The sequence below is a fragment of the Poecilia reticulata genome, chromosome 15 (assembly GCF_904066995.2).
Source record: "Poecilia reticulata chromosome 15, P_reticulata-male-v2, whole genome shotgun sequence".
Classification (NCBI taxonomy): domain Eukaryota; kingdom Metazoa; phylum Chordata; class Actinopteri; order Cyprinodontiformes; family Poeciliidae; genus Poecilia; species Poecilia reticulata.
The window spans coordinates 10,818,355-10,832,928 of record NC_088844.1 but is presented as its reverse complement, the minus strand read 5'-3'; the positions used below and the strand labels follow the sequence as shown (position 1 = coordinate 10,832,928).

General features: G+C 40.0%; 2 protein-coding genes across 8 annotated transcripts in view; one reads left to right on the top strand and one right to left on the bottom strand.

Annotated features, from left to right (window-relative positions):
* rgs17 (regulator of G protein signaling 17) overlaps nucleotides 1-11,058 on the top strand; it is a 45,089-nt gene extending 34,031 nt beyond the window's left edge. For all 5 annotated transcript variants that reach the window (XM_008429190.3, XM_081616299.1, XM_008429193.3 and 2 more), the window contains 3 exons: nucleotides 580-654; nucleotides 754-985; nucleotides 1,092-11,058. In XM_008429190.3, the coding sequence (XP_008427412.2) occupies nucleotides 580-654; nucleotides 754-985; nucleotides 1,092-1,280 (496 nt within the window). In that variant the 3' untranslated portion in view covers nucleotides 1,281-11,058. The remainder of the gene's footprint in view (nucleotides 1-579; nucleotides 655-753; nucleotides 986-1,091) is intronic.
* A 1,405-nt stretch (nucleotides 11,059-12,463) lies between these two features.
* Nucleotides 12,464-14,574, bottom strand: part of pcnx2 (pecanex 2) — a 28,768-nt gene continuing 26,657 nt past the window's right edge. For all 3 annotated transcript variants that reach the window (XM_008429195.3, XM_008429196.3, XM_008429194.3), the window contains exons 37-40: nucleotides 13,920-14,086; nucleotides 13,763-13,837; nucleotides 13,488-13,664; nucleotides 12,464-12,860 (exon numbers count right to left, since the gene is read on the bottom strand). In XM_008429195.3, coding sequence (XP_008427417.3) covers nucleotides 12,687-12,860; nucleotides 13,488-13,664; nucleotides 13,763-13,837; nucleotides 13,920-14,086 — 593 coding nt within the window. In that variant the 3' untranslated portion in view covers nucleotides 12,464-12,686. The remainder of the gene's footprint in view (nucleotides 12,861-13,487; nucleotides 13,665-13,762; nucleotides 13,838-13,919; nucleotides 14,087-14,574) is intronic.

Below are 14,574 nucleotides of genomic sequence, written 5' to 3'. Positions count from 1 at the left end.
TTTTTATTTATTTTTGTTTAGTAAATAACCACATCAGTAGTTTTTACCTTCTCACCAAGCTTCCAGTTGAACAGCATCTTCTCCCTGACATCTTTTGACATTTCTTTCGGAAAGGAAGAAAATTAATCTGTGGATGTGCTCCTAATACATATAATCAGTATCCTGTAGTGGATTTATTCACTGTGATCACATAGCCAGTATTTGGATGTTAGAATATTGACTTGGTTGTAATTAACTTTTTGCTTTAGTGCAATGTGATTTTTATGGACTTTTGGGCTTAGATTTTGTTTCTACACATTAAAATAAAACTACTAAATAAAGACTTTTCATTTTTTATGAGGGCAAACATAAATCTAATGCTTATTTCTCTCACTGTGATGTGACTTTGTGATGTTATTGAAATACAGAAAACTACGTTCCACTGACAAGTTAAGTGAATTTTAACTGTTTATATTGGACCTGCTGGAAATAAGCTTCGGCGCTTATTTAAATCAAGTCAAAACAACTTTATTTATCCCCAAAGTGGACAATTCAGTTGTTTATCTGCGTGCGATGATTACTTCTTTGTGTATTCAACAGGAATGAAGACAGAATTGAGAGGAGCGAACGGCAGACCTGCACCAAGATGGACAGTATTGAAGCTGCTGAAGAACAGTGAGTGCAGTCCGGCTCCGTCGTCGTACGTTTTTATTTGCGCCTCTGTTTTTTTTTTTTTTTTTCCTAACCTGCGGCCGTCTGTCCCTCCCACCGCAGACGTCCCAGTTTAGAAGAGTTGCTGTCGTGGGCACGGAGCTTCGAGATGATGCTGCGCTCGCTGGAGGGCCGAGAGATCTTCCGAGACTTCCTGCGCTCCGAGTACAGCGAGGACAACCTGCTTTTCTGGTTGGCCTGCGAAGAGTTGAAAAAGGAGACCAGCCCCTCGGCGGTGGATGAGAAGGCCAGGATTATATACGAAGATTACGTCTCTATATTGTCGCCCAAAGAGGTGGGCCGTTTTGCGTGCGTGCGTGCGTGCGTGCGTGTGTGTCTCGGTGAAGAACGCCGGAGATTGCCTGTGTAGATGAATAACCCCTGTCGTCTCCTTACTCCAGGTGAGTCTGGACTCTCGGGTCAGAGAAGGAATAAACCAGAGCTTGACGGAGCCTAGCAACACGATGTACGAGGAGGCCCAGCTCCAGATCTACACCCTGATGCACCGGGACTCCTTCCCCCGTTTCCTCAACTCCTCCGTTTACAGAGACCTCCTGGACAGCAGGAGGCGCACCTGCCTCGACACCTAAACCTCGCCACCGTTCGTCATTGCCAACGTACGCCAACGAGACTACTACTTAAAAACTTCAAATACTACTATGGTGCCAGAAGTCAGGTTTGGAAGAAAATAAGCAAAAGTCTCTCGCTCTGTTCTGACGGGAAAAAAAACAAACAAACAATCTAAATAACATCCAAGATAGCTGGTCGAGTTATTATTTTGTTTGTTTGTTGTTTTTTGTTTTTTTTTATTTATATTTTTTAAGCAATTTCTATCCAGTTGTTCACTGGAGCTAGGTCGGCCTTTGCTGGCTGGTTAATCGGTCGCTTTGAGACCATTATTGCTGGCCAGTGATTGTTTTGCTAGCAATTTGTGCTGTTTCGTTCGTTTCGAGCGGCCGACTCCGCCCTTGTCAGCGGTTGGTTTGAACGGCCGACCCGATGCTTTGGCTGAGCGTGGACAAGGACTCCTCAGGTGGCGAGGACCCAGAGGAGAGAGACGTAAAGGACAAACCCACTGTTCCCGTACTGTAATAATCGAACCTCATTCTTTCTTTACCCTCACTTTACTGCTCTGTCCTTACTTGTTGGTTGATGTCCCATCTCCTCGTTGTTGTTTTTTTTTTGGTTGTTTTTTTCTGTTTTATACCTCCTCACTGTAGAAACATGATGCCCAGTGGTTGGTTGGAGTGGGAGAATCCTTGCCATTTTAACCAGTTGAAGCATCGGCTCTCTCTGCATGCAGCTCTCTCTCTCTCTCTCTCTTTCTCTCTCTCTCTCTTTTTCTATCACTCTCTCTCTGTCTTTACTGTAGCTTGACAATATAAGCCGCGGACTGCAACCTTTTCCGAGAGGTATTAAGGCTGTCTCTTACTGACTGTGTACGTTCAGCGAAGGGGAAAAAAAAAAAGGTACGTCAGTTTTACCAATACTGCAGTTTTTATGGAGATGTAAAAGCTGCTTTCTCCAGCCCTTCTTCTTTTCCGTCCATCCGTTTATCCGAGCGTTTTCCTTCATTTAACCGGGAGAAGTAAGGGCTAGAATTGTGGTTGGGCAGCTATACTTCTAACATTATATAACTCACGAACTTCTCTCCGCTGAGAAAAGAAAAAAAAATCACAATGCCTTTACGTGTAAAGGAAGGCGGCAGAAGCGCTGCCGCAGATTTGCTGTGGAGCAACCACAGTTTGTCCAACAATCCCTACCTCCCATACCTTTTTTTTTTTTTTAAATCCCTCCCTCTTTCTCTTGCCTGCTCAAAGAACCCCCTACAGCTTGAGAAGCACAGGTGCCAAGTTTGGGCCAAAATCACAAATAGCGAAAACAGAGAGACACTTACATTGTCTAGATGAGCAGAGAATCATATGTAGGAAAACGGTAGCAATTTCCTTCTGTGCAGGCGTAAACACCTGTGCAGGTGTTGTTTTTTTAACCCTGGCCTTTGACTGAAAGACTTCAGCTTTAGACCTCGAGGTGTTGGATTTTTAGAGGATTACTCTACTGGGTGCCAAATGGGACTTCAAAGATCCTGGGAAGAGGTTTTTGATTTAATATTATTATTATTTTTTTTTTTTTAATGGGTCTGGATTTTTTTCAGAGGGCTGGTTTAATAATGCTGAAATGCTACAATCCCAGGCTAGCAAAGAAATCTGCCTAGTCTTGCTCCACACAAGCCTTTTTCACCTTAAACCAACTTGGTTTAAGCATGCTGTAGACGAGCAGGTGATAGGATGCTTGTGCTAATCTTCCTCCCCACTGCCAGCCCTCACACACTCCGGTCTGTTTTTCTAACCTGACTTGAACAGCATGCACTTATAAATGTGTGTGAGTGTGTGTGTGTGCGCATGGATGAGATACAATAAAACACTGAACCGGAATAGGAAAGTTAAGTTGCCAAATGTCCTGTTAACATGTTTAACATGCAACGGACACTGTTTTTTTTTTTTTTTTGAGGGGGTGGGGTTATGATGTGAACATTTAAGCAGAAACTTTGTTGTTACCTGTGGATCTGCAGTAGAAAGTGCATGAGTGCGGCGTATAATATGCAGTTTTATTACAACAAGCGTCTGTGTCCGTTGATTCAATGGACATGCGGAACCAGATAGTCCGGTCGGGAGAGTGGTAAATGTATCGGTGGAACCGCTCTCACACAGAGGCGTCCATGTTGACGCCTTTTCTAACTACCTGATGTTCTCGTGCCAATCTGGGTCTGCAGTAAAGAGACATTTGGTTCTGATTAGTGAGGGTTAGGCATGGGCCGGTACAATAACCGCGCTTTGACAGTATTAACACAAAAAAATTTAACGCAAGGGCGTCCGATGTCGACTAATTGCTTTTGTTCATTTCCGCTGCCGTGAAAACAACAAGACGAAGGCCGGGTGGTTTTTAGGGAAAGCTGACGTTGCAGTTTTATTGTTGAACGTTGCAATTATTACATCTAATATACGTCATCATTTTTTTTCCGTCACCACAACGTCCCTGACGCTCTTCCTGAGCTTGATGCTGTAAGGTCTTCATCAGTTGTGGACAATAGAAGTCTGTGAAAGTCAATCTGAGTGAACAAAGACATCACTAGAACAGAGCGATTCAGTGCATGAAGAGTGAAGCACTTAGTCTGATCCAGTCACTCCTTAACCTTCTGATCATGATTGTGATTTAATATGTCGTGCAGTTTTAGGTATGCAGTAAACTTTTGGTTGCTGCAATTATAAAAATGTCCTAAAATTTATTTATTTTGATACATCAGCAGACCTGCTAAATTTAGTAGCATTTTTCAACTGCTTATTTTAGCAGAATATGGCACAGTTTGTTTGTTAATGAGGCTATCTGCCTGTGTAATAACAATAACATCCAAATTTGTGTGGCAAGGGGAAAAACATAAGAGGTCTAGCTTTCTGTGCTCAGCAACAGGTGGGAGAGGGACAGTACTCTGTTATATACAACCAGAGAAAGCTCTTGTAAAGCCAACGTCTCTTCTGGTCCGGGTCAGCGTTGTTGAGCTCTTTGGGTTACCTTAACGCCAAAGACCGGCCCATGCCTCAGGACGGAAGATTCTGAGCCTCGTTGTTTTTCTAATCCACATAAATTACACAGAACACTTTCTAGACCTTCGTCGATTTGGATGAAACTAATTTCCACCAGATTGTGACTGATGCTGCCTGATTGCTCGAGTGAAGAGCTGTGCACATGCATGCGCCCCATTGATCATCGAAGGCAAATGAAAATCTGGCGGTGAAGGACGGGTTTCACGTACGAAACTTGTTTCCGTAGAAAAATGTCAAAACTTGCGGTAGCTTTTTGAGTCGGCCACTTTTTTTAAAAAAATGGCCTCCTTGCTTTCAAATCCCTCGTCTGCACAAGTACACTTGTTGTATGTTGTCTATATATTAACCAACACAAGAATGTCTCACCAGGAACCAGATAATGAAATTATGGTGCAATCAAACCGAGTTTACATTCATAAACAATGAGGTGGGGGTAACCTTTTTAAAACGCGCGGAGCGGCGGAGGGAGCTTCACAGCCAGCCGATTTGAAACTTGATGGTGTTTCACAACAAGGACGCAAGAAAGCAGAAACCTCAGCTTCTGCTGCTGTCGTCCTCTAATTTATTCCAACTTTTCCACAGCGGGAGAAGTGCACGTGGTTGTTTGAATTTTATTTTTAATGCCTGCATTGCAATGGTGGATTTTTTACAAGCAATGATCATGATGTGAAGTGAGTTCAGATTCTTCTCTTTTTTTTTTCTTTTTTTTTTTGTCTTTAAATTCCCAATGGATTCCATGTGAGATATTGAGACATGGCTTTGGTTTCATAGACGAGAAATAATAATGATGATGATAATAAAAAAATTAATTAATTAAAAAGACAAAAAGGTTGAGAGCTGAAGTGTCCTGGTGGGGATGGGAGGTCTGCAAAGCTTTGGCCTTACTGACAGTTTCTTTTTTTTTTTCCTTTTATATTTAAGAAAAGACAAACATTTATATAGGTGTTTCACTACCTCTCATGTTCGTTAATTTATTTCACATCTAGTTGTCAATGTACAAGTTGTTTTTTTGTTTTTTGTTTTTTTTAGATCTACTTGAAGCCTAACACTGTAAACGACAAAAAAAAAAAAAAAAAGTGCACAGGAAACAACTCTATGTAAATGACCAGAGAGGTAAAAGAGAAGCCTGGGCCTTGTCGACATGCTAATTCTGAATATTATTTTTGTTTATGTGTATGTTTGTTTTGAATTGTTTTGAGCTGAACTAGATTTTGCATCTCTATAAAGAATTCAGGAATCCACTGTTTAAGGGCTAATCCCATTTTTGCCTATGCAAATCTGTTACTGTGGGTGAGCTCAGAGAGGGCGCGCCGGCGCTCCTCTCACCTGTGTTAGACGGACCATGGTTTACATTGCCCTTTGCTGGTTTTCTTCAATCCTGTTCAGCAAAAATGTACTCTTATAAACAAGTAATATAGACAGAATAGAGTATATGCCTTTATGATGATTAAAAAAAAAAAGAAACCTTATTTAAAAGAATTTTTAACGTGTTGTCTTGACGTAGAGCGGCTGAGCGCTGAGGTTTTGGTGCGACGCAGCAGTTGGTAGTCGACTTTCGGGAAGGCTCAGGCTGCGACTTTAGTAGCTGAGCTGTGCAAGATTGCCTGACTGAAAACATATTTATGTGAGGAGCAACTTCACCATCACCTTCACCAACACACTGACACCCAGTCTGGGAGTCAGACATGTATTTTTTGTCTTCTAGGACTTGTTATTGTCATGTTCAGTGTAACGTTTTGTCGGTTTTTTTTTAAAAGTAAGACCATGTGACTCTTTGTGGCCAATCTGTCCCTCCTCCATTTTGTGTACTCACGTTGCCATTCTGTCCCTATTTACTTCCATTTTGTATCCCACACACTTAAACTGGTATATATTTTTATAGTAATTATTTTAATATGACAATAATCATGAAAATACTCAAGCCACTTTTAGAATGAAACTGAATTGAATATTAGGTTCTTAAGAGTTTATATTTTATATTACACCCTATTTTCAGTGATTGGGGTTCTGATATTGCATTTCCCTCTCATGAAATGTGGCTCTTAATCAAACCAAAATAACTCTGGACAACATAGTATAATAATACAATATAATAATAATTATAACAGACCTCTACAGGAGAGCTTTCCTGCCAACAGTCATCACTATCTACCATAACTCTTTGAAGAATTTGAGTTAATGAGTTGCAACAATGTATTTTTGAAATTTGAATTATCCTCTTGCCAAGTCCTTTATGCACAAAGTAGCTACTGACTGCCCTAAAAGTTGCTACAAGCTGCTAAATGTTGTTGATGCCTAATTTGCATAATTGGCTCTGTGAGCATGGATGAGGAAAAATGGCTCAAAATGTAGAAAAATGACCTTAAAAATGTTTAGGATTCCAAATTCTTCTATGGAGTTTCATTGGGAGACATTTTTGTTTTATATCCAAAACAACCCAACTGGTCGATGCAAAATGGCAACTGGACAAAATGACGCCAACACCAAAATCATATGGTCAATATTGATTGAATAATTTAGGAGTACTCTTTTTACAAAAGCAGCACTTTACTAAATTCACCTTATCTGCAAATTAATGAATTGGTTCTAATTGGAAATTTTCCAATATTTGTAGGAACGAGGCTTATTTAAGTTACCTAGTCTCACTTTGAAGGGCTGACCTGAAACAAGTCTGAGAAATGGGCAAGTGGTGCAGAAATGGATATGAGCACTGTCCATAAGTCACATAAACTAAACATAATTTTAAAAAACTCCACTTTCCATCTAACTTTAATTTGTTCTTTAATAACCTTTTTCTTTTTTACCTTCTTGGTGTCTGCCAGCACACACTGCACCTTTGTTGTGACTTTGCAACCAAACCAGAGCAGCACAGTGTCATCAGCAAACCAGTGCCAACTTCCTTCTTCTTCTTCTCCTCGTAGCCACATCCACTTAGACTATCACTGTGTTAATACAGTAGCGTTGATATGGAGCGGATTCAGGTTATTCTTACTTCCTTTTTCGTTTTAAACCAGTCTCATTCACCTTGTATCAAGTTAGCACCTAATGTCGCTTTTATTTATTTACTATATTTATTTGAATTTGAAGATCGGGAGGTGAGTTTTCGCTTGACCTCCAACCAAAACAAAAAATACAACAAAACAGAAAACACAAAAAAACTGTTTAATTTCTTTTTTCCCCTAACATTGCATACCCACCCGTGGCTAACGAAGGACAAGCTTGTTGACTGATGGCGGTTCGGGTTTTCCCTCCGTCGGGTACAGTGCCTCTTTATGCTTTACAACAGACCTCAAGACCTCATTCTGTCTCACTTCTGGGTCTGTCTCACTTTCTGTGTGTCGGGTCCTCACTTTTATAAAAAGAATTTTTTTTTTTACCATGTCTTAAAAGTATCGTGTCACACATGACATCACTGAAAGCAGTCGAGGCGGAAACGGCCCCATTTAACAGCAAAAAAAAAAAAAAAAACGACGCTGATGCTGTGCTCCTCGTACATGAGTTCCCGCTCCCTCATCCGGTCTTTTCGATGCCTCTTCCTGAGGCGTTTTGTGCTTCTCTAGGGAAGAGATCACGTCTGTGCAGGTGCTCCTTGAAGTTGGCTAGGAACAGTTTAAGGCAATCACTTTTCTCTTTATTGATTTAGATGCCTAAACTTCTTGGTTCTTGTCATGCCTTTGTAGATAGACCGCAGCTGTCGAGGAACAAGCTGCGAACGAGAACGTTGAAAAAGACGAGTCACTTTAGACTATTTTAAAAGTGACACTTTTTTCTATTCAGCATGCTTTGTGCTAAATAAATGAAATAATTCAGTTATTTGCTATAAACGATACTGTATGAGTATGTATTCAAGTACTGCAGTATGCAGACATTTCAAAATATGAGAAACTCTTTTAAGAGGTTCATATTTTTCTTCTAGTATGTTTGACTAAGAGAGACAGCTATGGGTACTTGATTATAGTTTCGAGTGTTTCATGAATTGCCAGAATGACGTAATGACCCACTCTGTTTTTTTGTTTTTGTTTTGTTTTTTTAAACGATTTACAGTCGTCGGCTGTTGTCACATGCATGATTCAAAGAGCTTTTCCGAGACGGGAACGTTTGATCAAGATTTCTGTCTCGCCCGAATTCCCCTGGCTACTTTACAAAATTTGGAGGGGGGGGAGAGAAAAAAAAAAAGACTGATTGTTTTATTTATGCAAATGAAGACATTTTGGATTTTTGTGGTCGTTTACAGTTGTGTTCAAAATAATAGTTTGTTGAAGAAAAATGAGTAGGTCTCAAAATGTTTGTAATACATTTTATTTTCATACGTGCACTGAACCTGCGATTTGAAATCAGAACAAAACTGTCATATTTGTTATTACTCTAGGAAGCGGGGGAATCATATAGATAGACTTTTTGAACATTTAACTTTCCTTTGACTAACTGACCTAATGTGAAGTTCTGGAACGACTATTTCTGAAACTGCTCCACATATGTGTTGAATGAAGTTGACCAACTTGAGATTATTGGACTACATTCCACTACTCCAAGACCTTTGTCTTCTTTTTTTTTTTTTAGGTTTTGCCTTACAAATATCATTTTGACTTACTCTTAGATTACTTTGAGTCTGTAGATTGGGATGAACACACCATAAAGAAAAAATCTTTCTGGTCTGGAACTAAGACACAGTCTGCTTGCTGGTGTATTTGTGCTCATTGTCCTTTTGAAACACCAGTTTTAAGGGCGTTCCCTACAACACAACGTCATTTTAGTTGTCCTTTAACTGATCCATTATCCCTTGTGTTAGAGATAAATTACACCCAACATTACAGAACGGCAAACATCCACATAACGAGCCCCCGATCTTACTTCCATCAGACCAGACCAGTCAGTGTGCTCTTGGTCAAAATGTGACCTCGTCACCTGTTCACTTCAGACTTTCTAGTTTCTTCTAGGCTTCTTCCAACTGCTACAGCACTCAAAATCATTTTAGCTGGAGAGGCTGTCATTTTCCACTGTATCCATTTTTGTACCTCCCCTGTTTACTTTAACAATTTCAAGAACAACCCATTTAACGAATTCACCGAATGTCCTCATCGATTGAACGCCACATTGACACTAATTTGAACACACCCTTTGAAATAAAGGTTTAATTACATAGCTAGCAGCAGTCGTGTTATGGGATTGAGCTGGTTAGCAGCGTTGGCCGGCTATTGTTTTGAACACAGCTGTATATTTTAAATATATGAAAGCGGAGTCGGTGGACTCACTGACATTTGATAGATTTTCAGAAGTAAAATTTACAGATAAAAAAAAAAGGAGAAAAAAAGATAGTAGTCTCTGTAGAAACACATATTTGAGTCATGCTGATAACATCTCAAAGCACTGTGCTCCTATTATTCAGGGTTTGTGTTGCTCCAGAATTTGATTGCTGTTCATCATGACCTTGAGATGTACAGTACACCGGGGCAAAACTGAAAATCTGCTTGGAAGTGTAGCATTGAACAGACTCATTTACCCTCATCGTGCGGCAACATAACGCTGTGCTACAAAATCTAAGTGTGAACACGGTTCAAAACACTTAGCTTTACATGGCTTATACATTCTTCTAAATTAGGTTAGTATTGGCAAACCCATGCATGATGGTGCAGTTTGGATATTATTTGCACTCCAGTGTTTGTAGACATTAGATAAAAAAAAGCAAAAAAAACATTTACTGTTAAAGTTGTTGTAAAAGAAACAGTTGTGGAAATGTAACAGAGTGGAGTCAGAGAAGCAAATTAAGTCAGATTTCTGCTCTACATGTAAAAGTGAAGCTAGCAGCGGGTTGCTAGCCTCAAAACTAGCAAGCTAAAGCTAGTCACCTTAAACGTCTGTACTCGCTCTGTAAGCCAATTTGTATTTGTTCTGTTTCATTTGGACAAGAATTAGCTATCCAAAAAATTATTTTATGATTTGTGGCTGGAAAATTACTAAACTTTGTCCCATGGCAGATAAAAGGTGAGCTGAGCTAACTAGCTGCTAGCTTGGCCTTCGTTTGACTTGGAGCTTAAATGAGCACTTTTGCAAAAATGTTATTCAAAAAATATTTAAAAGTAATGTAAAAGTTGCAAAAGAGAATGGGTTGTAAAATCCAAGTTGCATTACTGATTTTTGTGGGCAGTACAACTGTCCAGTAAAGTACAGGATCAGCGCTTCTCGATGGATATAATGTGCCATATTTATAACGTGTCTTTGGATATAGTGTAAAGAGGTCAAAAGAAATTGTTGGAATGTTTAATCACAAGTTCTGTTGCACTAAAATAATCCTGTTACACGTCCTACTTATGTTGGCTGTCACGGATTTGTTTGGTTTCTCTGAACCATCCCTCCACCAACCTCTGTAAACCCGGTGATAAACATTTAGCAACACGCCTCATGCAGGTGGCAAGTGATCACACCGTTTCCAACAAAACAAACAATAACAACAACAAAAACTGTAAGAAGATGCTGTACACCATTTCTGATTTCTTTGTATGCTGGACCAGTCACATTTTATCTCAAAAGACACAAAAGTTGTCCTTTGAACCTTACATGAGTTATTGTCACATTAGCAGCTTGCCCATGTTGTGGTACATTTTACTCTACTTATCTTCTGTGTCTGTCTTTGTTTACATGATGACATCTTGCATTAAGAGAGAACTACAGTCTATGGTTACTGCCCTTGAATATCTGTAATTTGAATAGTGCTGCTAGAGAGAGAAATCTAAATGTAACAACTTACAATAAAGAGTTTATTAATAGATTTTTGCCAAATGTGATTGGGTTGTTCTTTTGTGGGTGATACTGGAAATGTATGTCATATATTTATCTTTTTTTTTTTTTACTTTTGTGTGTAACCCTGTGATGTTTTGAAAACTCCCTGCATTTTTGCTACATTTAAATGTTTTTAGAGCGTCATCCAAATTAGAATAGCAGACAAAGACAATACATTTTGTTTTTTTAAATATGAAAGCAATTCAAACTGACCTGGTCTTGTTGACGGCAAACATCGCTGTGAAGGAATTTTTTCCCCCCCTCTCATCTTTGCAGAGTTGTTTTACCTCGGCCACATTGGAGACATTAGAAGGACCTTTTTAAGATGGCGCCACGGCATTCCCAGTTAGGTTCAAGTCCATGCATTGACTAGGCCACTCCAGATCACGTTTCAGATCATGACCTCAGCTTATCTGAGGTTAAAGTCTGGAACTGATGCAGGATTCTCAGGTGAACAAACCAAAAGTCATGGTTTGTTCAGTTCCATATCCAAAGACCCGGGGAATTTAGTTGGATTGCCTGACTTCTAAACAGTTTGAAATACGAGAGAAAAAACCCCATAAAAATCTGCTGCACTCTATTAAAAAAAAAAACGTATTAATGCTATTGGATGATGTGGCAGGACGTTCATATCAAAATAGAAATGGTTCATTTCATGCAAAATCCCCTTCTTCCTTGGCCATCTCAGTGTCCAGGCCCTAAAACCTGCAGCGGAGGCAACGAGAAACTAGCATTAGCGACCTATGTAGCTGCAATTAAACATGAATTGATTTGAATGCTCTTATTCATAGGGTTTGTCAAGAAATATCCCCAGCACTGTATACATTTCTACAATACAGTAGAAATAAAGGAACAATACAGAAGAAGAAACTCTTCCAACTTGGAACATTAAGTACGGAACCCTGAAAACAATCATCACACCTCATATAGTGCAGTTTTCCTCAACGTTCCTGTTATGTAAACTTTTTCATAATATTAATATTGATATATGTGAACAAATGTCAAGTGTAATCCTCAGTCATTTGAAAGCTTTTCACCCCCCCCCCCCCATCAGGCTGTATTAGATGCACTGCAGTCCATCAACAAGTCCCAGGGGATTAGAAGTGATAATGGATGCTGGAACATGGCATGCTGCTACATAGCGGGCTATTATCTGACAGGCTTAAAAAAAAAAATAAATAAAAATAAACCCACAGGAATTATTCTAGAAGAGAAGACAACTCACAATCCACTAACATTATATCCTTTGAGTTGTATAAATTGAACTGTTTAAGCCTTAAATACAACATTAGGCAATGTGAAGCTTCATTTTTAGTGCATTAATGATAATTATGAGAAAAAAAACTGTAATTGTAATGATATAAGATCTACTAATTGTCATAGGAGGAGGCAGCTTCATTCAAAAATGTATTTATTTCATCAACCAGATCAGAGATCTGTTTTTTCAGACTTTACATTCAAACAACAAGGTGAGACCACATGCTGAGGATAAAGGGAGAAGGCAGGTTTGTGTGCATGGGCTCTCTCTCTCTTTCTCTCTCTCTCTCTCTCTTTCTCTCTTTCTCTTTCTCCATTCTGTATGCATGTGTTCCTTCCCACACAGTCCTCCATCTCTTCTCAGACAGTCTTTTGATCAGCTGGCTCCGGAGCTGTTGAGGCAGATGCAGATTCCTCCTGGGTCTTGTCCAGTCCCTGACTGAAGCCTTGATCGCTCGACTGGCCGCCCTCCCTCACCGTCACGGCGGCATTGGAGTTGGATGCGTCTATGCTCTCGTATGGCTCCGAGGTCCACTGCAGGAGAAACGGAGACGTTTAGGCATTTCATGCGCCTGCACACAGGAGTGGGCATTTATCCCCCGTTTATCATTTATTGAAATTAATTTCTTATTGTGATCAGATTGTTGATTTGTTGCTGTCATGATATATTCTAATTAATGATGCACGTATTCTCGTGATTGTTAGCTTTCCTATCCTCTCCACTGATTGTTCAATGAGAGCATCAATAAATATCAATAAATATGGTTAAATGTAGTTGCTGTGTGCAGGCTAGTGATAGAAATCACACAAAAAGTTATTTTGTGGGAAAAAAATAAATACAAAAATGACTTATTTCTTTCCGTAAGATATTTTAGGCAAAAAAAGAACAAAAAATTGGCAAAAAATGATTTTAGGATAGTGACAGAATCGATGCTTGTTTTTGGGGCTATGACTTTAGTCAAATCATTAAGAAACCATTGCGGAAGGTCCAAAGTGCCACTTGCAGCTACAGAGCCGCAGATTGCACCGCCTTGATTTAGGGGTATCGGCGTAAAAGAGGGCTGAAACAGCATCCAGCAAGTTTCAGACTTTCAGAGATAAATTCCCAATAAAACGCATTCACGTTTGCATCACGACAAGCTTCCATGACGTCGTCCTAACCTGCGTGGCTCTGCTGCTGGACCTGTGCGAAGGCCCGACGGCGATGTTGACGCTGGACGAGGACTGCGTGTCGGTGGTGTTGCCGCCTTCGGCAGCGGACAGGCCAGAGATGACCAGGCCGCTGGAGAAGCTGCGTTTCCCGAACAGAAGGCTGAGTGTGGACGAAGATGAAGAGACCTGGGATGAGACGTGGGGGGGGAGAAATCCCAAAAAACGGTGAGATGGTGTTTTTTTTTAGGTACAGAGTATGAATGAGGGGTAGATGAAGGTGGCACCTGACTGGAGCGCTGCTGATGCTGCGCTGCCTGAAGCTGAGAGCTGATCCCTCCTGCTCCGGACAGACGAGGGACCTGAAGAAAACAAAAGCCTAGTTACTCCTTTAGAGAGACTTCACCGAGGCATCTGCTGGTCGCTAGGAACAAACGTGTTTACCTGAGAGAAAATGGAGGCGATGGAAGTATTAAAGGACAGCTGACTGTTGGACAGACGCTGGACCAGACCGTGGGCGGAGCCAGAGTCCAGGATGGGACCTGATTGGCTGGTTACGGGAGGGCGTTGACTCTGAGGTTGCACAGACCGACTGCGGTATTCTCTCCTTCCTGAGGGAACAGAAGCGCAGAGACACAAATCAAGTCTTTAAAGGATGCAGAGACGTGTTCATTTATTTGGAGCTTTTTTTTTTTATCCCTTAATCCTTTACATAATTTCTATTCAAGAACATTTTTGTCTTTTTACAAAATGAAAATTTGTAAAAAATTAAATCTAACCCCAATCATTCTCAGAGAACAAAATCATACCAGGACACCAGCTGTTGGTTAAGTATTTTTACAAAGTTAGTTACATATAGTAAATGTTTCATAATGTGTAAAATTTTACGTGTAGTTTCTTTTTTAGCGCCGTTTTTAAATATTTAAAATCTTAATAAAGAAATGTTCCTGGTTGGTTTAAGTCACTGTTGACTTTTAACAGATGAAAGCATCACTTGGAAAGAGCTTTATGGTGTTTAGTCAGCTAATCTTAGTCTGATATTAAAAATGTGTTCAATATGAAACATCGAACCAGAGGAAATCGATCAGGGATGGATACT